A 24,286-nucleotide genomic window follows, 5' to 3' on the forward strand; every position below is an offset into this window, starting at 1 on the left:
GGTAACTACAGTCTTAATCTCTAAACCAGATTAGTTTCACGTGCTTTTGAACGTCATATAAATAGCATTATACAGTATGTATTCTTTTGTGTTTGGTTTCTTTCACTCAACATTATGTCTGTGAGAGTCATCCATGTTGCATGTAGTGATAATTGATTTATTTCCATTGCTGAGTATTAATCCATTGTATGAATATACTGTAAATTATGTATCCATTCTCCTGTTGATAGACTTTTGGGTTGTTTGCAGATTTTTTTTTTTGCAGTTTATCAATAACATTGTTTATGAACCTTCTTGGTGGGCATCACTTATTTCTGTTGGATATGCAGTAGGGCATTTATATATTTAACTTTATCAGAAACTGACAGTTTTCCAAAATGATTGTACCAATCTATACTGCCACCAGCAATAGTGTGAGAGTTCTAGTTGAGCTACAACCTTGGTATTTTTGGGCATTTTCATTTTATACATTCTGATATGGATGTAATGGTATCTCATTGTGATTTTAATTTTTATTTTCTATTGACCAATAATATTGAATACCTTTCCATAAGTTTATTGACCACTTTATTTGGGAATCTCTTCTAATTTAAAAAATTGGGTTGTATTTTTTCCTAATTGATTTGTAAGAGTTTTAAAATATATTCTGGATGTAAGTCTTCTTGTCTATATATATACATACATATTGCAAATATTTTCTCCCAGATTGTGGCTTGCTTTTTTGCTCTCTTAATATTGTCTTTTAATGAACAGACGTTCTTAACTTTAATGAAGACCAATTACTCAATCTTTTTTTTTTTTAAATGGTTGATGCTTTTTGTGGCCTGTTTAAGAAATCTTTCCCTAACTCTGAGATATTTTCCTCTAGAAGCTTTATTGTTTTACTTTTCACATTTAGGGATATGGCTTATTTCAAACGAATTTTTGTGTATAAGATGAGATAGGAGGTCAAGGTTTTTTCCCAGGAAGATACTCTGTTCTGTGGTCTATATGTCTATCCTTATCCCACATTGTCTTACAACAAGTCTTGATATCTGGCAGTGGTAGGTTCTCCAGCTTTGTCCTCCTGCCAGATGACCTTGGCTATTCTAGGTTCTTTGCATTTCCATGTTGGCTTGTCATTACGTTACAGTGTGCTCTGCTGGGATTGTTATTTGTTTTTACATTGAATCTGTAGATTAATGTGGGGGAAAACTGACACTTTAACCAAATAATTATTCTAATTCATGAGCATTGGTTATCCTGTCACCTATTTAGGTCTTTAAAAATTTCTCTCGGGCTTCCCTGGTGGCGCAGTGGTTGAGAGTCCGCCTGCCGATGCAGGGGGCACGGGTTCGTGCCCCGGTCCGGGAAGATCCTACATGCCGCGGAGCGGCTAGGAGCGTAAGCCATGGCTGCTGAGCCTGTGCGTCTGGAGCCTGTGCTCCGCAACGGGAGAGGCCACAACAGTGAGAGGCCCGCATACCGCAAAAAAAAAAAAAAAAAAAAAAAAAAAAGATTAAAAAAAAATTTTCTCTCAACAATGTTTTGTAGTTTTCAGTGTAGAAGTCTTGCACTTAAATTTTTTTAAAACTTGTTCTTATTTTTCTAGCTGCTTGAGATGGAAGATTAGGTTATAGATTTTAAACCTTTACTCTTTTCTAATACATGCATTTAGAGCTATAAATTTCCATTTCAGCACTGCTTTAGCTACATTTACTAAGTTTTGATATTTCATATTTTCATTATCATTCACTTCAAAATATTTCCTAATTTCCATTATGATTTCTTATTTGGCCTGTGGTTATTTAGAAGTGTGTTGCCTAATTTTCAAACACTTGGGTACTTTCCTATTTATCTTTCTCATTGATTTCCAGTTTAATTTCGCTGTGGTTAAATAGTGTGTGCCATAGGGTTTTAGTCCTTTCAGATGTGTTGAGACTTGGTTGATGTAAACAGACTATACAAAACGATTGAAAGGCAAAGTGTCAGACTGGATAAAAAACAAAACCCAACTATATGCTGTTTACAAGAGGCAAGCTTTAGAAATAAGGATACAAAATGGTTAAAAGTAAAAGGATGAGAACACTAGGATAAACACTAAGCAAAATAAAGCAGCTGTAGCTATATTAATATCAGACAAAGTAGACTTTAGAGAAAGAAGTATTACTAGAGACAAAAATGGACATTTCACTTATGATATGTGTGAATTAAACAGTAATATATAACAACCCTTAATTTGGTACACCTAATAATATAGTTAAAATACCTATGTAAAGCAAAAGTTAAAAAAACTAAAAGGACAAATTCATAAGCAAAGTTAGAGATTTTAGCATCTATCTCTCAGTAATAAGCAGCCAAAAATATCAGTAAGGATATAAAAAATTTAAACATGGTTAATCAATTTCACCTCATTGATGTATGTAGAGCATTTTACCCAACAACTGCAGAATACACATTCTCTGTAGTGTGTATTATGCTTAGTTCTGTTCTTTATTTCTCTCTGTGCTTTGGTTTGGTTATTTTATATTGATCTGTCTTTGAGTTCCCTAATCCTGTATTCTGCCAAGAATTGTGCTATTTAGCCCATCCAGTGGAATCCTACTCTCAGATAATGTATTTTTCTAAAATGCCCTTTCATAGGGCATTTTCTAGAATGCTCTTTTATAGGTTCTCATTCCCTGTCCAGAATCTCCATGTTTTCATGTTTCCTGTCCATCTTTTCCCATATTTTCTTTAACATTTCAATCATAGTTGTTTTAAAGTCCTTGACTGGTAACTCTTAACATCTGGATCATTTATGGGACTGCTTATTTTTCCTCTTGATGATTGCTTATATTTTCCTGCCTCTTCTCATGTCTAGTAATTTATTTTTATTAAATGCTGGACAGTGTGCATAAAAAATAATAGAGGCTGCAGGTGATTTTTATCTTCCATCAGATATAGGGTTCTGTGAGGTATGTTGGGTGAGGCTCTGATCACCTCAAGCCAATGAGAGACTGACATATGTTGGAACTGGGTTGTAGTTTAATAAGACTTGGTCTAAGGCTCATTTGTCCCAGTTTCTCAGGTATGCCCCTTCCTGACTTGTTATTCAGATCTGGTAGATTTCTTTCTCCTCAGTCCTGAAAGACTATGAGAGATTCATTTCTGCCACTTGGAGGTTTTCAAGTTAGCTCTTTGTCCTCTTGCTCCTCATAGCTTCAAAGTTTTGCAGCTACATTAAACTGCTTTTAATGTAGAACTTGATCCTACATCTCCAGACTCGGTGTATCAGCCTCTAAGGTATCTGTTCCTCATTTTAAATCTATAAAGCCAGGAGTGGGCCATTTTATAGTTTCCTTTTCAAGGAGCAAAAACCAAATGACGCTTGATCTTGTCATTGGCTTTCAGAGGAATGAAGGTGTTCTGTCCTTAGCTAAGGCCCTCCCGGTCTATATTAGGCTCAGGGGAGGACCTCAGGCCTGCTATGGGATACTTCCCCATTGGCTGAAGTTGGGCATGAGACTGCTTTCAATCTCTTTTCTCTGGGATTCTGACCAGCTAAAAGTCAGTGTTCAGATGGGGGAGTTGGGGATCATTTATACTGGTAGGCTGGGTGAGATAGAAGGAATTCAGTGAATATAATGGATTCTGTATATACTTTCAGACCTTTCATGCTTAAGTGCTTTGTGACCATCTGCTTCATTTTATGCTCCTTGCTGAGAAGTCAGTGAGGAGATGTCTGCTTACACGTTGGTCCTTCCATATCTTGGCCTCTGTTGGCAATGCCCATGTTAGGTATAAGCTTGCTTGTTTTCTTGCCTTGTAGAGAGTGCCCATTACAGCCTACCTACCCATCTCAATGGGAGAATCACAGACAAAGTCTCTGGGCTGGAGGAGACTCTGGAGAGTATTCAGGCCAATCCCCTTCTGGATTAGCAATCATTTTGAAGGTCTTTCTGACATGAGCTCTTTACATACCTCACATGACAGGGAGCTCACGCTCTCCTGAGATCACCCCTTCGTTTACAGTTTGGATTTGCATGGGAGAAAGCCTTACACTGATTGAGGTCTGCTTTAGGAAACACATGGTCACACAGCCAGTTGAGTGACAGACCAGGGACCAGATCATATTTCCAGACTCCCAAACAAATGCTTTTCCTGCCACACTGTGATGTCTTGAGTCCAAGAACAGACCCAACTGTCAGAAAGAAGATTTATTGAGATAACCTGTACCTTATGAGAGCAGGAAAGATTGCTGAGATTGGCTATATGACAAGGAGAGGCAACCAGTATGTGAGAAAGAATGCTCTAGTCTGGCAGCAAAAATTAAAATAAAATAAAAAAATCTCCATTTGAGTTCTGGTTGACACTACTGACTGTGTGACCTTGAGGAGGTTACTTTCCTTCTCCAAGCTTGGTTTCTTGTATATAAAATACAGAGAATAATCCTTGCCCCTTCTCCCTCTTGGGAGAGTTGTGAAGCTTAGGTGAGATAGAAGAAAAGAACTCTGAAGTATCATACAGAGGCATTGGAGAGGGTCTTGGTAGTAGTAGTAAGGACTCACATCCTCTTGGCTACACAGGTCCGGGAGGCCTTGAGGAAAGCAGAGAAGGAGCTGGAATCACATAGCTCATGGTATGCTCCAGAGGCCCTTCAGAAGTGGCTGCAGCTGACACACGAGGTGGAGGTACAGTACTACAACATCAAGAAGCAAAATGCAGAGAAGCAGCTGCTGGTGGCCAAGGAGGGGGTGAGACCTGCCCTCCTGCTGCCCTCTTCTCTCCCCCCACCCTCCTTTCACCTGCCCTTCTTCCTCCTCTCTGCCTCTCTGTATCCCTCCTGTTGGACAAAGAAACATCCTGGTGTTGGGTTTTGTTTCTTTTCCTGATAATACAGTTTCTAATAATGTCTTCAGGCTTCTGGAGGAGGGAATGAGGGTGTGGGGCTACTCCCACCTGCCTTCTGGGAAAGATGAAGCAAGTGGAGGCAGGTAGAGGGAAGTATCTGCTGGCCCCAGACTGACGTGCGGACAGAATACTCCTTGGGCCAGGATCCCTTTGCTCATCTCATTGCCTCTATTTTCTTTCTTCCCCTACCCTTTTCTCTCCTGTTGCCTTCTGTTTTCCTTTCCCTTCTTGTCTTCCTTCTTCTTGTGCAGCCTAAGCTGTGCTAGGAGGAGGGGGAACCAGCCACGGAACAGCATTTCTCATTTCTCCAGCCTCTATCCCTACTCTTTTTAAGCTGAGGACCTCATCTTTGCAGGCTGAGAAGATAAAAAAGAAGAGAAACACACTCTTTGGCACCTTCCACGTGGCCCACAGCTCTTCCCTGGATGATGTGGATCACAAAATCTTAACAGCTAAGTAAGTAGCACCTGTTGCCCAGCTCTGGCGATGTCCATCCCATCCTCAGAGTTTGAGGTTGTCCAGGGCCTCCAACCCTAACTCTGCTTCTTCACTGGTAGAGGTACAGCTCTGGTCTCCTGCCCCAGCCCTTGGCTATTTCCCACCTTGCTCTTAAGTTTATTATTTAATTGTGTTTCTTATTTACACATATCCCCCCAACTTGTTCCTCTGAGAAGAAGCCTCATTTCTATTGGGGCTCACACCCATGCCTGCCATTTTCTTTCATCCCTCTTCAGGCAAGCTCTGAGCGAGGTGACGGCAGCACTGCGGGAGCGCCTGCACCGCTGGCAACAGATTGAGATCCTCTGTGGCTTCCAGATTGTCAATAATCCTGGCATCCACTCACTGGTGGCTGCCCTCAACATAGATCCCAGCTGGATGGGTAGTACGCGCCCCAACCCTGCCCACTTCATCATGACTGACGATGTGGATGACATGGATGAGGAGATTGTGTCACCCTTGTCCATGCAGTGTAGGTGACCTCTTGGGTTGGGGATGAGGGAAGGAGCCTTTGATGTGCAGATTGAGAAGTTGGCCTCTGCCGTGCTTAAGCAACATATGGGGCAGAAACCAAGGTGGTTAAACTCATGACCTTGGTTAATAAAGCCCAATCCGCATCAAGATACCCCTTTATAGTTGTCCTTTTGGTGGTTTTCCCTTGCTATATGTTCTGTTTGCCCTATGGGTCTATTGTGTTAAGTATGTCTCCCTTTACTCTTTGTGTGTTTTTTTAATCCCTTTATTCTCCTTCCCCCCTTCCCCCCCCCCCCCCCCCCCCGTCCTATCTATTTTTAAAAATAATCTCCTTTAGTGGTACTCTTTGTGTGTTTTTTTAATCCCTTTATTCTCCTTCCCCCCTTCCCCCCCCCCCCCCCCCCCGCCGTCCTATCTATTTATAAAAATAATCTCCTTTAGTGGTTCATAATATAAAAATGGCATTCATTTTGACTACTTATTGCTTTAATTTGTTTTAATTTTATATTCCTTACTTTTAATTGCTAAAGTAGTTGAATGGAATGATGTCTCTTTTTTTTTGTTTTTTCGTGTGAGGCCCCAGGAAGCAATAGTCCCTTACGGTGAAAGAGCCCTAAATCCTCCAAGCCAGAAAGACATTCTTGTCCAGGAGGGATCTCCTGCACAAGCATGTCTGTCTTTCCACCTGAACTCTCGGCCATCCCCACCCTCTGTCCTGGGTCTTCCCTCTTCCTTTTCTCCCCTGCGAGTGGTCAGAGCTGAGTAGAGCAGAATTGAAGGAGACAGCACTCTGTGGGAATTCTTCAGAGAAGGAAGGGACATACCCCTTACTGACCCTGTTGAATTTTTCTCTGGATCAGAGGCTGTTTTAGATAAATAGAATAGACTTTTATGGAAAAGCTCTTGTGTTGGGCCCATATCCCATGAGTGCAGAGGGGATGGCAGAAAGCTGGGCTGGGTTAGGGTCTCACTTTCAGAAAGTCAGATTCTTTAATCAGGCTGGATTCCAGCTCTAGACAGGATTTATTTGTAAGTTTCTTCAAGGATAGTTTGCCTCTGGGCAAGCCTCTTCTTTCCCTGGGCTGTTAACTTGGCAGGGCTTTAGTCAAAGGCCCAGCAAGGTTAGGATCACTAGCAGGTAGAGCTTGATCTTGATGTATTGATTTAAAGGCTCCCATGTTCTCTGGGTTGGGAGGGACCTTCATTAGCTCTGAGCCACCCACCCCTTGCCCCCTGGCCCTTCCCTTATCCCATTGAGGGGCAGGGTGAAGCCCTCTGTAAATCAGATTCTCTTCTCCTTTTGGCCTGGCTGTTGGACCCTAGATGCTGCCTGGCTGATGGGGCGTAGGTTCAGTGACCGCTCTCTCTGCTCAACATCCGCCGGCTCGGATGATCAGTCCCTCTGGAAATACCCGGGTTTGAGGAGCCCCTTTGGGGCTTTTGTTTTTCCAACTTTTGGGACTAAACCAACACTCCTATCCCACGGGCCCCTTCTCCTGCCTGCATCACTCCCCTGCCTGCTCCTGCTAGTCCCTCACCACAGTCCCTACTAACTTCAGGGAAGGGTTCGGAGGTGAGAAGAATCAGCCTGCTCAGCTGAGTGCTTGAGAGAGAGCAGCCATGGTGATGGAAGGCTTAGGCTTCTCCTTTCAGCCCAGCTAGACAGATGTCCTGGTGGCCCTTCATCTAGCTGGGCTGAGATGAAAGAGGGAAGGAAAGAGCCTCTTCCTCTTTTCTCTTTCTGTTTTGCCCTTCTGTCTCTCTTTCCCCGTCCCTACTCCATGCTTCCTCTTCCCCTTAAGCCTACCTTTCATGTCTCGAAAGCCACCAGCCATAGAAGCCCTGCCTCCCTAGCTCTCCATCACCATGGAACTGTGCTCTCTTCCTGGTGGCCCTTCCAAGGCTTCTGCCATCCATGTAACTGTGTCCTTTCTCCCATCTTTAGGGAGAAGGCAAGGAGGCCCATATATCAGGGTAGAGGAGGAAAAAAACAAAGGTGTGAATTCTGTTTTCAACTGGAGCTGGGAGTGAGCCCAAGAGGGATGCTCTAGCACATCTCTAAGTTATCTGGTACCCACATACCCCTTCTCTGGGCATGGTGGCCCTCATCTTCCAAGAGCCTGATTTGCAGCATTGATCCAAGAGCTGGTTCTTTGTTGTGTACATGCTTATTAGAAGAAATTTGGATAGTAAAAAGAGTAAATATGGGCATAAAAAGGCACTTGTAATCCCATCATATTTGAGTACCTTCTCTTTCAGTCTTTTGTTTGTGAATTTTTAAATGATTTTTTATGTGGTCAAGATAATGATAACCACTACCATTTATTGAGTGCCATGAACTGTGTCAGGTACTTTAAAAGTATTATCTTGAAGCCTCATGACAACCCTGAAGGATTTTATAAATTAGGAATTAAAATAGGGAAGTAAGTTACTCAAGGTCACAGCTAGAAACAGAAAGGCCTTGTTTCAAATTCCTGTCTTTTTTATTCTATAGCTCAAGGTATTCCTTTTACATGAAATTTGGTATCCTTTTGTTTTCCCTGAGCATTTTAATAGACATTTTTCTCTGTTTTAAAAATCTTCTCATAAGTAGCTTTTTTTTTTTTGGCTGTGCAACGCGGCTTGCAGAATCTTAGTTCCACAACCAGGGATCGCACCCAGGCCCTGGCAGTGAAAGCACTGAGTCCTAACAAGTGGACCGCCAGGGAATTCCCATAAGCATCATTTTTAATAGCTATGTAACCTTCCAGCAGTTGGATGTGTTATCATCTTCCTGTTGTTCCACCTTTATTTTTACTTTCATACAATTATTAATAATGGTGTGAAGAACATGTTTGTGTATAAATTCTTGCCTGAGTTGTGAATTATTTCCTGAGTTTGGCTTTCTAAAAAGGCTGGTTCTTAGTGCCCTCCCGGACCTTGTCCCAAACCCCTATCCTACTCCGTCCTGCCTGTGCCCTCCCACTAACTGCCTTACCGTCTCCCTTCATAGTAATGTTGGCCCTAGGTCTCCTTCCATTGGAATTGCCATTAAAACTGACCTGGGTACCTCATCTTCAACTTCCCCTTCCTTTTAGGACCCCTGGTGGGAGGTTTCGGGGAGGAGGCGCCCCATTCTCCAGATTGGCCACTGAAGGCCCAGAGTGGTCTCCAGTAAGCATTTCTCCATGGGCAAACCTGCTTCCCACCAGCCCAAAGTAGGCTGGCCCTTCCTCACACTTTCTTCACTCTCCTTGCAGCCCCCAGCCTGCAGAGCAGCAGCGTCCGGCAGCGCCTGACGGAACCACAGCATGGCCTGGGATCTCAGAGGTTGGTAGAGGGCGAGGCTGGCCGCTTCTTGACAAGCCGGGTCTCTCTGCGGCGAATGCGCAGCCTTTCATCTGGACAGTCATTCAGTTCTGAAGGCCTCGGGACCAGCGCTCCATCTGCCTCTGCTTCTTCTTCCTGCTCCTCTACCACCACCACCACCACCACCACCACCTCCATCACCACCACCATCCACATCCACCCTGTTTATTACCACCACAGAACTTCCTATTTCCTCCAGATGGAGCCCTACCCTGACCCACCCCCTTCTGACAGCACCGCTGTGATGCCTTGGCATTCAGAGAGCTTGGGGTACCAGCTGTCTCTCTTCTCTTTCCTTTCTCCCTTCCTTGCCTCTCTGCTGCCTTTACCTTGGCCTTTGCCTGCTGGCTGCTGCTTGGTCAGCTGCGGGGGGTGTGCGGTGGGGCACCTTCTCCTTGTCCTATCCTTTCCCAGTCTGCGACTCCTCCTTAAGGTCAACCTAACTCCCTAAGCTTTTCTTCCCTTCTCTGTTTGGGGTTTGCTGACACTAAAAATGAGTAACAACCCCCCTCCCTCACGGTCCTATAGCACCTTGGCCTAAACTTTCACATCTGTTATCTCAATGGAGTCCTCACTTCCTTCACTCCCTCAGCGAACATTTATTGATACCTACTCTGCCAGTCTCTGCTGGGCATGGGGCTTCGTAGCTGACAAGATACAATCCCAGCCATCAAGAATTGCAGTCTGGTCTGGGAGAGGTACATAAGTGATTCTGGAACAGTTTGATAAGTGCTAAGGGGGTGTTGAAGAAGAATGGCTAACAGTGTGAACCTGGGTGGAATGCTTCACAAAAGAGATGACATTTGTGCTGGCACCCTCTGTGCAGGCAAAGGAGAAAGTGTATTCTAGGCAGAGGAAACACATGCACAGGCATAGAGTTTCAAGAGAATCTGATCTATGTGTGGTTAGAACAGTGGCTATGTGTTGGTGGGAAGGGGTAGTAGATGAGGCTAGAATGAGGAGGGGTTCTGAAAGGCCACGGGCTTTGGCCATTACCCTTTAGGAGACGGAGAACTGCAAAGGGGTTTTTAGAAGAAAGTGAATTGGTCATATTTGCATTTTAGAAATAACATTTTAGTGGCCTGTATAAAGGAAAGAATGGGGAGACTACAGGAATTTGGAAGTCATTGCAGTAGGCCATCAGGGGAGGTAACAAGGTCTTGGTATAGAAACGAGAGGATTAATTTGGTAACTGGCTTTGAGGGGTGGAGAAGAGGAAGGAGTGTAGGATGATGCCCAGGTTTCTAGCTTGGGTGACTGAATGGATGTAGTACCCTTCATGGAATTACTCTTCAGAAGCGGGGAAACAGATTTAGGGGTTTTGGACAAGCGAGGTTTATAGGTCGGGCCGGTGGTAAAACACTCATGTCTGAGAAGGAAGTTAAGGTTCTGAAAGGTAAAGAAATTTTCCCCAGGTCCCAAAGCTAATTAGGAGCAGAACACAGACTAGGACTTGGCTTTCCATTCCAGGACACTCTGTTGGATATTTTTGTCCTTTCACAAGGTCTCAGTAAGTGAACTGTGTAAGAACTGGTGAAAGGCTTTCTCCCACGGCCTGGTCTGGCAGCTGCAGGGACTTTCCCTGCTAATAGCTCTAGGTGAGAGGCTAGGGTCAGAGATAGTAGCCTTGACCTCGCCTGAACAAGCTTAGAGGACCCTAAGGAAGTCCCTCTCCTCTGGAAGGACCTCTCATCTCTGAAGCTGTGACCACGGCTCAATCCTGGCCTCTGGGTTGCAGCCGGCTTACCCTGTTGCTTCCTTTTGGTCCTGCCTCACCCTGGATACCAATCTCTCTAGCTCTGCCCTTCGAACCTCTGGATAATTATCCTTGAAGGCTGTTCCTTTCTCTTTCACAAAAGGACAGCCTTTACTAGAAGCAGAGCTGCTCATCTTCATCCACATCCTCATCTTCATCCAAAAGCCTAGGCAGGGAGACTGCCCTTCCCAATACAGATGGAGAGGACTGAAGTGGGTTGGGGGCACTAGAGGATGCTGTGAATCTCACTCTCCAAGGCCCAGGCTGAGGGCAGTGGGGAGGGAGGGTGGGGAAGTACGTGCCTCTGCCTGGCCTGTTCACTACTGAATTTTCTTTTGCACCATGCATCAGAGGATCGTCTCTAAAGGCAAACAGGCTCTCTAGTAAGGTTAGTAGCTTGGGGTGGGAGTCCAGGGCAGCCCAGCCTTGGGGGAGGGACACCCGTGACCTGAATTGTCTCAAAGATTCAGGGAGGGAAGGTGAGCTTGCCTCAGTGGGCCTTTCCCCTCCTATATTCACCCAGGCTTTCTCCCAGGTTCTTTTCTTGCTTTGGAAGTCTCAGCTTTCGTTGATGATGGAGGCACAGAGGGATGGGAATCATGACCAAATGGGGCAGTGGGCCAGGAGGAGTGAGTCTAGGTAGACCCAAACCTCTTGACCTCTAGTCCTTCCTTGGCATTAGAAAGGTAGGCTCCTAGGATCCTCACCTCCTCAGCCTAGAGGGCCCCTCATCCCAGTGTGGCTGCTCCCAAGAATTTCCTTGGCACCATGCTCAGTGGTTCATACCTGTGTGGAAAAGGCAGGATATGGAGAAGATCATCTTGGGACTTAGAGAAACAAGGACACGTATAGATAGAAGCAAGGACACCATCAGAAATATGAAAGCAAATATGAGACAGTTCATAAACACTAGAGTAGGTGGCTGAAACAGTATTTGGAATGGGAGTTGGAGCTTGGATTGTTCTCTGCTATCCCCTGTCTTCAGGAAGGTACTGGCCCACAGCGTGGCTGTTAATTGTTTCCTGCTGAGAATTAAACCTGTAATAACTATTAGCCAACCTCCTGCTTTTGCCTGTTTTTGGAGCCTGGTGCCCTCCCTAATTTTTCCACCCACAGCCTCCTTCTTTCCGGGTCCTGCTGTGCTCTCCTCTCCCACTCATGACCCTTCCTTTGGTTTCCTGACTTGGATGTTTAAACATTTCCCTTAGCCCTCTCCTCTGCCTCTGCCATGGGTTCTCAGGCCTCTGGGAAAGGAGAAGGAGGATTATGGGATTGGCAGGGGACTCCCATATCTACCCTTTTGTCTATAGAGGCAGGAGGTGTGGCGTCCAGAATTAGTTCATGGTCTTCTTAGGAACAGCCAGCCCCTTAAAGGGTCTCGACTATCCTGGACTGCCTCTGTGTGTACATGTCCAGTGTGCAGTGCCGTGTCCCCGTAGCTCAGCCTTGCAAAGAAGCCTCTTGTGACTGGCCCACGGAAGGCTCTTCCTGCTTGACTGGCCTCATCATCTTCATTCCCACAATACTTTCTACATTTTCAAGTGCTTTGCCAACATATTTGGGCCTCCAAACAGTCTTGCAAGATAATTGAATTGGTGTTATCTTCATTTGGCCAAAATTGAGGACCAGCAAGGTTAGACGACTTGTCCAAGGTCACACAGGAAGCCTCAGGCAGAGATGGAAATTGAATTAGACCTTAGGACTTCCAGCGTGCAGCTCTTCTGAACCACTGCTCCTTTAAGGCCAATGTCCTGTCTTTCTATGCCTCCCTACGTTCTCCCCGTCTGCAGAGCTCTGAAAAAGACCCCAGCCTTCCTGCTGTCAGCCAGCTTTGGTTTGAACTCTGAAACACTTCTCTGTGACCTCCTTTGAATCCTGACAGAGGGTTGGAAGAGGCAGCATCTTGGCCTTTTGGGGTGGGTGAGGGATTGTTTGCAAGGCTGTTCTAACCTTTTTCTCCCCAGGCTGGGTCAGGCTCACTTATTGCATGTGCCCTGTTCCTTGAGGCCTGGCCCAGACTGGATGTGTCCCAGGGTGTGACAGGAGTAAATGGGGGAGGAAGGCATGGAAAATGGTGACTCAGAGAAATATATGGGTTCTGTGTTAGCTTAGGGTTCAGTCCTAAGAAATCTAGCCAGCTATGGAAGCAGAGAATTTTTTGAGGAGGATGCCTGTGGCATTGAAGCCAATGGTTGCACCGGTTTAGGGCCTGGCCATTCATCAGGGGTGGGGCGCAGGCCTTAGAAAGCCCTTTGCCAGAAAGATAATGGTATAATGACATTTGTTTTTGCTTCTTGTCTGTCTCTTCTCTCTCCATCACTTTTCCCTCTTTCTTTTTTTCTCTCCCCTTGGTCCTCCTTATTTCTACCTGCTTCTCCTTTTGCTTTTCTTCCTCCCCAATTTTACTCTTTTCTCCTTATCTCTTCTCCAATCTATCCTTATTCCCTATTCCTTCCTTCTCTCTTATCCCGTGCTTATGGCCTGCTCAACTTCCCTCTGTTTCTCATTCTTCCCTCTTTCCCACCTGCCATTCACCCTATTTTATCTCTCCTGCCCCTCTCTTCATCCCCATTTTCCTACCCTGCCCTTGTCTTCTCTCTTGGTCCCTCTCTCTTCAAATTCCCCCCTGCCCCCCATCCTCTATGTGTCCCTTTCTTCCTCTCTGACCTGTCTTACAGGGATTTGACCCATTCCGATTCGGAGTCCTCCCTCCACATGAGTGACCGCCAGCGTCTGGTCCTCAAGCCTCCTCAGATGGTCCGTGCTGCAGATGAGGCTCTCAGTGCCATGACTTCCAACGGCAGCCACCGGCTGATTGAGGGGGTCCATCCTGGCTCTCTGGTGGAGAAACTGCCTGACAGCCCTGCCCTGGCCAAGAAGGCACTGCTGGCACTGAACCACGGGCTGGACAAGGCCCACAGCCTGATGGAGCTGAGCTCCCCAGCCCCACCTAGTGGTTCTCCACATTTGGATTCTTCCCGTTCTCACAGCCCCAGTTCCCCAGACCCAGACACGCCGTCTCCAGCTGGGGACAGCAGAGCCCTGCAGGCTAGCCGAAATACACGTATTCCCCACCTGGCTGGCAAGAAGGCCGTGGCTGAGGAGGATAATGGCTCCATTGGTGAGGAGACAGACTCCAGCCCAGGCCGGAAGAAGTTTCCCCTCAAAATCTTTAAGAAGCCTCTTAAGAAGTAGGCAGGATGAGGGTGGCAGTTGTGGGACAGCTTGTCCTTACCTGGTCTTCTGCCTCCCCTTCCCTCCCTTCCAAGATACCTGGCCCCCAGCATGGGGCATGGGAGGGGCTGGCCCTGGGGCCTGGGCACTGTACATACTTGCCCCCCGTATCCTTGGGTCCTTCAACATTATTTATTAACTGACCACCATGGCCTGCCTGCCCTGCCTCCCTCCCAACCATGGGCTGCTGCTGTCACTCCCTCTCCACGTCAGTGCATGTCTTAGTTGCTGTCCCCTCAGCTCTCAGTCCACCTCTGGGGTCCAGCTTCTGTCTCTGCTGTCCCAGTTTTGAGGTTTGGTTTCTTGTTTCTTTCTGTCTCCTGCTTTCAGGCTCCTCCCTCCCACCACTCCCCAACTTCCCCTAGCAGCTAGCGGGGAAGAGAAGGGGAGTAACTTATGACACCTGTGCCTCAGATCTCTTCCACCCCACCGACGATGGTTCTGTTTGCCCCAGACTGGGGCCTAGGACCTAATATTTGCGGTTTGTTCTCTGGGAGTGTGGTGGGCCAGAGGGAACCTCGGCCTGGAGCTCACTGAGGGCTCCAGGGGTCCATGGGGGAGCGAAACCAATTCCCAGAGAACAAGCCACTAGAGTTCTGAAGAGAGGCTAGGCTAGGGGATAGATTGGAAGAGACTTCTCCTAGTTGGAGGATGAGTGGAAGCCAGAGATGTGGGCTACAAGGCAGTCACCTTTTCTCTCTTCTCTCACCCACACCTGCCTCTCTCTTATCCCCACTACCCCACCCTGCAGGAGGGTTTGTCTATAAGAGGTGCTGCCCAAATGCTCCCCAAGCCTCATTACTCCTGAGGCTCAGGACAGTGGGCTCCCGTGGCTGTGGGAGCCTCAGCTATGATACAGGGCTCTAATGGGGCCTTGGAGCTGTTGGGCAGGATGTTGTCGATTTGAACCAAAAGACAGTTTAAAGTTGAAAAATGAAATCTCCTGAATTTCCCAAGTGCCTGCACCGCATACTTGCCCTGTCAGACCCCATTTTCATGTTACTGCATAGCCTGGGCCAGAGGCTCAAGAAGGACTCAGCTGGTTTAGGGAAGGGGGTGGCTAAGGAAGATGGTGTAGGTCAAGGTGGCTGTGTGACCACTCCCCCGCCCTTCCCACCCTCTAGACAACTCTCTCCCTTCCCTGTTTTTGCAATGGCTGTAAAGGTATTTTCCCTCTGCCCCACTCCCTGCCGTGTCTTTACTCTGGGATCCTATCTTGGGCCTGGGGTGGGGGCACCTGGGGCTGGTCTTGGGAGGGTGCTAGGCTGCAGACTGCCTTGTACCCCCTGGACACCCTCACATGGGTTTTTCTGTGTTATTTCATAAGACTCTTTGAAGTCCAATAAAGCATGTAGGAGATTTTAACCTCTGCTGGCTTTGACTGACTCTCCTTGTGTTCTCTGTGCTCTTTGTGGCATAGCAGACAGGATGAAGAGACATTTCTCTGCTGCCAAGGGAAAGTGAAACTCTCATACACATTCCCAAAAGCTCTCTGGGTAGGGTTACCAGATAAAATACAGGATACAGTATTTGAATATTAGACAAACAAATAAATCTTTAGTATAATTATGTCCCATGAAATATTGGGGATACATTTTTATTAGCTAAATCTGGCAACCCTATCTCTAGGCCATCTGACCCTATCTATCGTATGGCTTCACTTATCACCTGTGACTGTTAGAATTACAGGCATAACTCATTTTATTGCACTTCGCGAGTATTGCGTTTTTTACAGATTGAAGATTTGTGGCAAGCAAGTCTTATCAGCACCATTTTTCTAACAGCATTTGCTTACTTCACGTCTCTGTGTCACATTTGGTAATTCTTGCAATATTTCAAACCCTCCACCAGCCAAAAGATTACCACTTGCTGAAGGCTCAGATGGTGGTTAACAATTTTTAGCAACAAAGTATTTTTTATTAAGGTATGTACATTTTTTAAATAGACATAATGCTATTGCATGCTATTGCACACTTAATAGACTACAGTATAGTGTAAATATAACTTTTATATGCACCGGGAAACCAAAAAGTTTGTGTGACTTGCTTTATTGTGATATTTGCTATATTGCAGTTGTCTGGAACCAATATCTTTGAGGTACCACTGTACTTCACAGGAACCTTGGAACCACCTTGAGGGCAGTAAGGAACCAGTGAAAGGTTTTAGGGAGGGGATGCCACGTGAGATATCATAAAAGTCAGTCTGCCTAGCCCAAATCAGAAGCTTCTACACCAGCCTTGTGAGTCATGTCTCACCTATTCTTACTCCCCACATTCGGTAACCAAGTCCTGTCCATTCTACCTCCACGAGCCACATCCACTGGATAATTCTAAAAGCAAATGGATCATAGCCCTGCCCTACTCAAAACTCTGCCAGGGCTCGTTCCCATTTCCGTCAAGATAAACTCCAAAGGCCCTTGGCCGCTCTCGGCCAACCTGAGTGCGAGATTTCAGGCCGCCCGAAGGGCCCTGGGTCCCAGCCGCCGGCTGCGGATCTCAGGCTAGAGCTCAGCTCGTACGGCAGTCTAGGGTTATCATCATGTAACAGTCTTCAAGACAAGAAAAAGCGGATAGTTGGGGTTTGGCTATTTAAAAAATACTCGAACCGCCCTCACTTCTGCGGGGCCTGCCGGCAAGAGAGGCGGAGCCACGCCTGGCGGGCTCTGCGCGCTACGTCCGGCCGCGGGGCCCCAGATTGGGCTTTGCCCACATCCAACATGGCTGCCGAAGAGCAGCGTTCTCGCCGGGCGCGTCCACACCCAACACAGCCGTGGGAGAGGCGCCGTCTCCTGGGCCGTGCCCACACTCAACATGGCGGCTGCGGGGCGAGGTCGACCGTCTGCTACGCTAGGCCTGCCCACCGGCCGCGGCGCTGGCAGCGTCGCGTAACGTCCTGCGAGCTCTGTCGCGCCGCTTTTGCGTTGCGGCTGGCGGGAGCGGGAAGAGGATTCAGATTGCCTTGCTCTGCTCTGTGGAGGGAAAGTGCGCTCTGGCCCTAACTCCAGGCCCTGCACCCGAGCAACCCCTCGAGACTGACCTTCCGCCCTCTGCCACCTTCTCGATTCCGCCGGAGCCTCAGAGCTGCAGCCGCGTCTCGCATCCCTCGGCGCCTCAGCCACTAGCTGCGATGCATGTTATCAAGCGAGGTGAGAGGTCGGGGAGAGGGCGGTGGGTGAGGTACGCGGGCTGCCACCGCCCTAGCAGTTAGCCGCGCCCGCCCGCCTCCGCCGCTTCCCGCGCTGCCGGCTGCAGCTTCCCGCCCTGTCACCTATTCGGCCTCCTGCCCTTTCGTCAGTCTGTCCCCAACCCCCCTCTGGCCTTTAGTCTGCGCCCCTTGGCTCTGCCATCCGACCGCATGTCTAGAGAGTAACACCTTCTTTTTAGTGAATAGTAGCTGTGCGCGCACAGCTCTTTGCAGGCGGTACTTGACTCTTCACCGGGAGCCCCTGAGGTAGGGGTTATTGGGTCCGCTTCGCGGGTGAAGATACTGAAGCGCAGAGAGAGGTTCGGAGACTGCACGGTCACCCGGTTAGATGCTGGTGAGGCCAGGCTTCGAACCCATAGAGAACAACAGTTTTATTTGAAAGGCTTGGTCACCTGTCCTAGGCACGGGGGGGAGCTAGTAAAGCAGGGGCTCTGCACCCTACACGGGCACCTACCAGCTTCCTGATATCTTTTGTGGGGTGAAAAACGTCAGGCTCAGATACAGACATCTCCACGGAGTTTGCCCTTCGTAAGGGATGTGTTGCCGTTTGCCCCAGGAGTGGTCCCAGAGGAGTTTGGGATCGGGACTGGCTGGCCTTACCCCTGATGGGAAGAGATATGGAATTAGAGTAGGGTGGCCAAGACATCTTCTGGCAGGGTGGGGGACCGCGAAGAGCCAGGGACTTGTGTTCTTCCTCAACACTTATTTCACGTTTGGCTTGCTGAGTACCTTCGTGTCAGTCCTTTGCTTGATTCTGTGAAATTAATTATAAGAGGAGACAGACTTGCCTCCGGAAAAGGTTTAATCAGGTTGGAAAAACAAGAGCAAAACATACTCTTAACAGAGAACCATATGGGACAGGTACGAACACGTTTTGAGTCGACTCTACTTGCCTCTGTTGAAGCAAAGAAGTTATTTCAAAATTGTAGGCACTTAGTGAACACTGATTGACTGATTGTTTTGTCCAGTAGGCTGTGAGTGTTTCAAAGATGGGGACTTTATGCCCACACTTAGCACAGGACCTGCCATGAATATAGATGCTCATTCATGAGTGGATGAGAATAATTATTTTAAAATATAGAATATGATGAGTGTTGTGAGTAGGCAGGTGGTTGATTTGGTTGTAACTAGGTGGCGTACAGCTGAGAGATGGAGAGGTGGACAGTGGTGGCCCTTCCTGGCATTAGTATCTTTAGAACATCATTCTCTGAATTTCCCAAGTCTCCCATTTTAGCTGATGAGACCAAAGACCAAAATACATAGTGCACTTTTATTGGTCCATACCTGTGAGTGAGAGAGGAGCATTCAGTTTTTTAGACCTTTAGGAAAAGGTATGTATGAGGAGCCCTTATGATAAATCTGTAACAGATGAATTGAAAACTTGTGGACATAGATCTCTGGAGTGGGTAACACCTCTGTGTTGCATTTTTAACTTTTTTGGGTCCACTTTCAAATACTGTGGTTTAAAAAGTACTATCTACAGCAAACTCTAAAAGGCAGGTCTTATTTTGTTTCTCATTCCTTCAGAGAACATAATATGATCCAGATGGTTTGCTGCTAGACTCTGCCAGGCTTGTTTTTTCTTTTCTTTTCTTTTTTTTTAATTAGTTATCTATTTTATACATATTAATGTATATATGTCAATCCCAGTCTCCCAGTTCACAGCCCCCCCCCTCCGCCCAAGCGCTTTCCTCCCTTGTTGTCCATAGGTTTATTCCCTACATCTGTGTCTCTATTTCTGCCTTGCAAACTGGTTCATCTGTAAAGGCTTGTTAATATACAACGTTGTACTTAGATTTGTTTCTTTATTTTATTTTTGATCTTTAATATGCTTAGGGTATCCCCCCCATTTTTAGCATGATAGTATAGTAGCAGACTAACTCATGTAGGTTTTGTTAATCTTAATGTGATTATTCAGGAGGGCAACTAGCAGTCTACCTAAAGTATTACTGAATGTGCTAATATCTTGCTAAGCACCATGAGGGAAATAATAGAGGGAGAAGGCATCTCCATCTTCCATGATCTTAGAGCTGTTAGGGATGCAGGAATAATCCATATGAAAATTGTTAGATAACAGAAGGGAATAGTAGATGAGTTTTTCTCATCTGCTGTCTTGGGCTATTTTTCTTGATGGGACAGTATCGTATTGCTCAAGGAGATTAAGGTTAAAAAAAAAAGTTGAGAACCAATGGAACAAATGCAGTGTAGCTGAGTGGAAAAGTGTGCTTTGGAATTTAGTATAGTGTTTTCAGAACTTTGCATTTTACATCATGACTGAGTACACACACATGTATATGTAAGTATTTACATAAAACTGAAACAAAAGTTTGCAAAATAATACCTTTTTTTTTTTTTTTTTGCGGTACGCGGGCCTCTCGTTGTGGCCTCTCCTGTTGCGGCTCCGGGCGCGCAGGCTCAGCGGCCATGGCTCACGGGCCCAGCCGCTCCGCCGCATGTGGGATCTTCCCGGACTGGGGGACGAACCCGTATCCCCTGCATTGGCAGGCGGACTGTCAACCACTGCGCCACCAGGGAAGCCCTGGAAATTAATACCTTTTAAAGCATCTGTTTGCACTCTAATAATCTCTTCTATTCCATATCCTTTGTCTATCCCTCCCTCTCTTCTCCCTTCCTCCCTCCCATCCTTTCTAATTCCCTTTACAGCCCACTGTGTTACAATATTTTACAGATCTGTGTGGATACTGTGCTGGGCACTGAGGTTACAGTGGTGAGTAGGCAGACATAGTTCTTGTTTTCAAAGATCTTTACTATCAATTGAGAAAGATAAACAAGAACAATAATAAAACATGTTCAATATTCTAGAATAGAAGCCCATTCATTCAGTTATTCAGAAGGTATTTACAGTCCTTCCTCAGTATCCACGGGCATTTGGTTCCAGGACCTGCTGTGGATACCAAAATCCGTGTATGCTCAAGTCCATAATAGTCCCTTGGCCTCTGTGTGGTTTGCATCTGTGAGTTCCAGTTCCCCATCCAGGGCTCCAACAAACTGCGGATCATAACTTGTACATGATCCACGGTTGGTTGAATCTGTTCATGTGGAACCCATGGATACAGAGGGCTGACTATATTCAGCATCTCTTTATTCCAGGAACTGTTTTAGGTACTGGGGATTCAGCAGTGAACAAAACAAGCTAAATCCCTTTTCTCATTGGAGTTTACATTCTGCGGTGAGTGACAGTAGTTAAGTGTATATAAGAAACAAGTAAACATGTAAGAATCAGTTAATTCCAGATAGTGGTTAGTGAGATGATGGTAGTAAAACAGGGTAATGCGATAAAGATGAATGAGAAAGTAATCTTGGTTTGTATCCTCAGGGAGGGAGCTGACATTTGAGCTGAGCCCTGAATAATACTAAGAGCCAGCTATGTGAAGATCCGTGGGCTGAACGTTGCAGGTAGAGGGAATAGAAAGTTCATATCCTATAGAAGAGGCACATCCTTGGTCTTACAGTATTAGCAAAGTCTTCCTGAAGAGAGAGGAATTAAAAAAGAGAGCTTACACCCAAGAGGAAATCAGACAATTAGTGTTCTAGAGGATTTCACAGGAGGAAGAGGTCAATGTGGGTTACAGTTGTTGGGGCAGGTTTCATGGATGTGGTGAGAGTTGAATAGTGAGTAGGAGTCAGATGTATGGAAAGGTGGAAGAGGGACTTTTAGGCAGAGTAGGGTATAAGCAGTGATATGGATGTGGGAATGGGAGGCCCTGTTGGGACTTAGGCTATTTCACAAGGAACAGTAGAGGAGATGTGGTACCAAATTAAGGAAGGCCTTGTTTGAGAGGATAATAATGTAAGCAGGGGTTAGTGATATGATAAAATCAACATGTGGGTTGAACAAAAATGACCAAGAGGAATGATAGGCTAGAGAACAGTGGATCATTGGTCCTTCAGCCCCTTAGTGTGCCTCCACTTTCCAGTGTGAATTAAGACAATTGCCATTGTACTTTCTGTCAGTTTCCTGATTAATTTGGCAGCTGCAGATTCTCAGTTTGCTAATATTGCCTTGTGGTGACCTGTCTGCCTAACCAGCTGGTAGAGCATTGAGGGCTCAGTCCCAGTGTAGGCCAGCTAATTAACTGTATTCCAGAGTTAAACACTGGCATATGTGAGTCTGGTTAGAAAAGGAGATCACAGTGGTGATCAGAAAGAGAAGGGCTATCTTAGTTAATATATCAGTGTTTAAGAAAAACTAACTTGTTCTATTGATGATGGGTTACTAGTGGTATCTTATTGTTTATTTATTCTTTATCAAACATTTGAGAAAGTCCTTGGGCCAGCCAGGACTTTCTGTTAGGAAGAGCAAAGAGCAATAGGATCTAAGTCCAAAACCATAAAAGGACTAACTAGATGAGATCCATATGTATATGCTTCCATATCTCCAAAATAAAAATTAAGAGGTTGCCTCTGGAAGATTGTTTTGAGTTACAAATAGAAAGAAGTACTTCTTTACATGGTGTGAAGTAAATTCAAAATCATTAATTACTCTAAGAGAGTATGTAAGCCAAATTTATCATGAAGATGTTAGAATGGAGACAGGTTTATAAATCATTTAGCATTCAATAAATATTTGAGTACCTACTATGTAGTAGGCCTTGGTGTTTGGTCTGGGCACTGGGGAATACATTGGTACATAAACTGTGACAAAATCTTTTTCCTTTTGGAAATTGTATTCTAGTGGATGGGGAGAACCACACAATAAACAAATATGTAAGTAAAATATAGAGTATGTCAGATGACCATAAGTGCTATAGAGAAAAATAAAGCATAGAAGGAGAATAAAGAGGAGCAAGGCTGTGTTTGGGGCATTGCAGTTTAAAATAGAGTGATCCGGGAAAGCCTTATTGAGAAGGTGACATTGAGCAAAGACCTAAAAGAGGTATAGATAGCAAGGAGCCAGGGTTGCCCGGGGTATGGTGAGTGAGGAAGGTGGGAGAGTAGGAGATGAAGTTGGGGAAGGGGGCACACAAGGCAGGTTGTGTAGGATTCTGTGGGCTGTTGTAATGATTTTGACTTGATTCTGAAGGAGATGGTAAACCTCTATTGGGCGGTGGTGGGTAGTGATATGATTTTGACTTAAGTTTTAAAGAATAATTCTGGCTGTCATTTGGACAAGGTGGGGTAGGGAAATTTATTGCAAGAATCCATCTGATGTATAATGTAAGGGAAGACTCAGTATAGAATCTCTACTTTTTGAAGATGAAAAAATAATCTCTTGGTGAACTATTGGGGGTCTGAATCTTTTATCTATGAAATAGCATTTCGTGTTGGCCAATTTAAAAAGTTTACATGCTGATTACATTTGATTCTTTGACATTGCTATCTTAATAAGTGCTAACATGAATTTATGGTTTGATTCTTTAGATGGCCGCCAAGAGCGAGTTATGTTTGACAAAATTACATCTCGAATCCAGAAGCTTTGTTATGGACTCAATATGGACTTTGTTGATCCTGTAAGTAAATAGGCTTTATATCTTGGGTTCCTTGCTTCATGTGCTTCTTTTTACTTGTCTCTTATCTCTGGCCCTTCACTCACTTGCTCTATATTTTGGTTTGGCCTTGGATATAAAATGAGAATTTATTGCTTAAAACTATTTTTTCCTGGGAATTCCCTAGTGGTCCAGTGGTTAGGACTTGGTGCTTTCACTGCCATGGCCTGGATTTGATCCCTGGTCGGGGAACTAAGATCCCTCAAGCTGTGTGGCGTGGCAAAAAAAATAAAACAGACAAAAAAAACAAAACAAAACTTTTTTTCTAAATCTTGGTCTGTGCTGTGAGTTCTGACTTTTCAGAGAACCATAAAAGTGAGCAAAGAGGAAAACTTGACATTAACATTTCATATTAGAGAGTTCTTTGAGTAAATTATTTTATTCATAAGTGGAAAAACTTGTTTTGGAATTGTGGTCATTTGGGTAGAAACTGGTTGGAAATTTCCTTTTTTATTATCTATGTAGAAAGAATACATTATAGTAATATAGAGTAATATAAAAGTAATATAAAATAGATTTCATGGCCAGCATTTAAATTAAGGAGAGCCAACTATTCATAAGCAAGTTGCTGTGCTTTTCTCTTTCTATAACTCTACTCTAGACCCTCAGCATCCCTTATCTAGACTGCTATCTGTAGTGGTCTCTGAAGTGTTCTCCTGGTCTTCCTCTCATCTTGCCGTCTTCAAATACATCTTCCACATGGCTTTCAAAATGATCTTACTAAACGGAGTCTCTAAGAACCTTCTTTTTTTTAAACCCATACTGCCCCATCCTTATTTAGGTATTTTATCTGTACTACTCTTGCACTTGTGCTGGCCTCATAGCATTAACCACCTAGTATAGAAATTAATTTTATGTCTCTGTCCTCCCCTAGAATTGCTGGGGAGGCTTGTATCTTGTTCTTGTGATATCCACAATGCTTAACACATATATAATTAGATGCTCGATAAATATTGAATTGACCAAAATGGTCAAAAGAAAATAATTTTATACAGCTTTAAAATATGCTTATTATAAATTCCCTTTTACATTTAGAAGTCCAGACAATAATTAGAATAGTAGAATATTAGAGTTGGAACGAACCTGAGAGATCATCTTATTTCATCTTCCTTGTTTTATAGATAAGGAAGGTCCAAAGTGAAGGGGAGTGACTTGTACAAGTGAGTGGGAGTGTAGGAAGAAGAACCTAGGTATCTTGACTCGTAGGTGTTCTATTGCCTCACGCACACATTTCAGAATGCAGGTGTGCTAGAGCTGACTCGAGCTTTCTAGGGTAGATTTAGTTGAAAAAGTCTACGTGTTTTTAAATCTGGCATGGTTATTAGCACACAGACGTTATTTTATTCTGAGTTCTTTTTTTTTTTTTTAACATTTTTTTTGGGGTTTAACTGTT

The 24,286-nt window shown here is 45.2% G+C and overlaps 2 protein-coding genes across 13 annotated transcripts in view; both read left to right on the forward strand.

The window, feature by feature from the left end:
- STIM1 (stromal interaction molecule 1) overlaps positions 1-15,547 on the forward strand; it is a 146,383-nt gene extending 130,836 nt beyond the window's left edge. For 4 of the 12 annotated variants that reach the window (XM_055091716.1, XM_028501508.2, XM_028501509.2 and 1 more), the window contains exons 8-13: positions 4,548-4,715; positions 5,228-5,328; positions 5,607-5,842; positions 7,168-7,260; positions 9,084-9,462; positions 13,627-15,547. In XM_055091716.1, the coding sequence (XP_054947691.1) occupies positions 4,548-4,715; positions 5,228-5,328; positions 5,607-5,842; positions 7,168-7,260; positions 9,084-9,462; positions 13,627-14,143 (1,494 nt within the window). In that variant the 3' untranslated portion in view covers positions 14,144-15,547. Of the gene's footprint in view, positions 1-4,547; positions 4,716-5,227; positions 5,329-5,606; positions 5,843-7,167; positions 7,261-7,789; positions 7,841-9,083; positions 9,463-9,720; positions 9,891-13,626 lie in introns of those variants that run through there. The other 8 variants (XR_008619654.1, XM_055091724.1, XM_055091717.1 and 5 more) reach the window with 8 other exon arrangements.
- A 1,439-nt stretch (positions 15,548-16,986) lies between these two features.
- The window catches only part of RRM1 (ribonucleotide reductase catalytic subunit M1), a 35,550-nt gene continuing 28,250 nt past the window's right edge, over positions 16,987-24,286 (forward strand). Inside the window, exons 1-2 of the mRNA XM_007116847.4 lie at positions 16,987-17,327; positions 22,769-22,857. Of these exons, the coding sequence (XP_007116909.1) occupies positions 17,309-17,327; positions 22,769-22,857 (108 nt within the window). The 5' untranslated portion in view covers positions 16,987-17,308. The remainder of the gene's footprint in view (positions 17,328-22,768; positions 22,858-24,286) is intronic.

This window comes from Physeter macrocephalus, chromosome 16 (genome assembly GCF_002837175.3).
Source record: "Physeter macrocephalus isolate SW-GA chromosome 16, ASM283717v5, whole genome shotgun sequence".
Classification (NCBI taxonomy): domain Eukaryota; kingdom Metazoa; phylum Chordata; class Mammalia; order Artiodactyla; family Physeteridae; genus Physeter; species Physeter macrocephalus.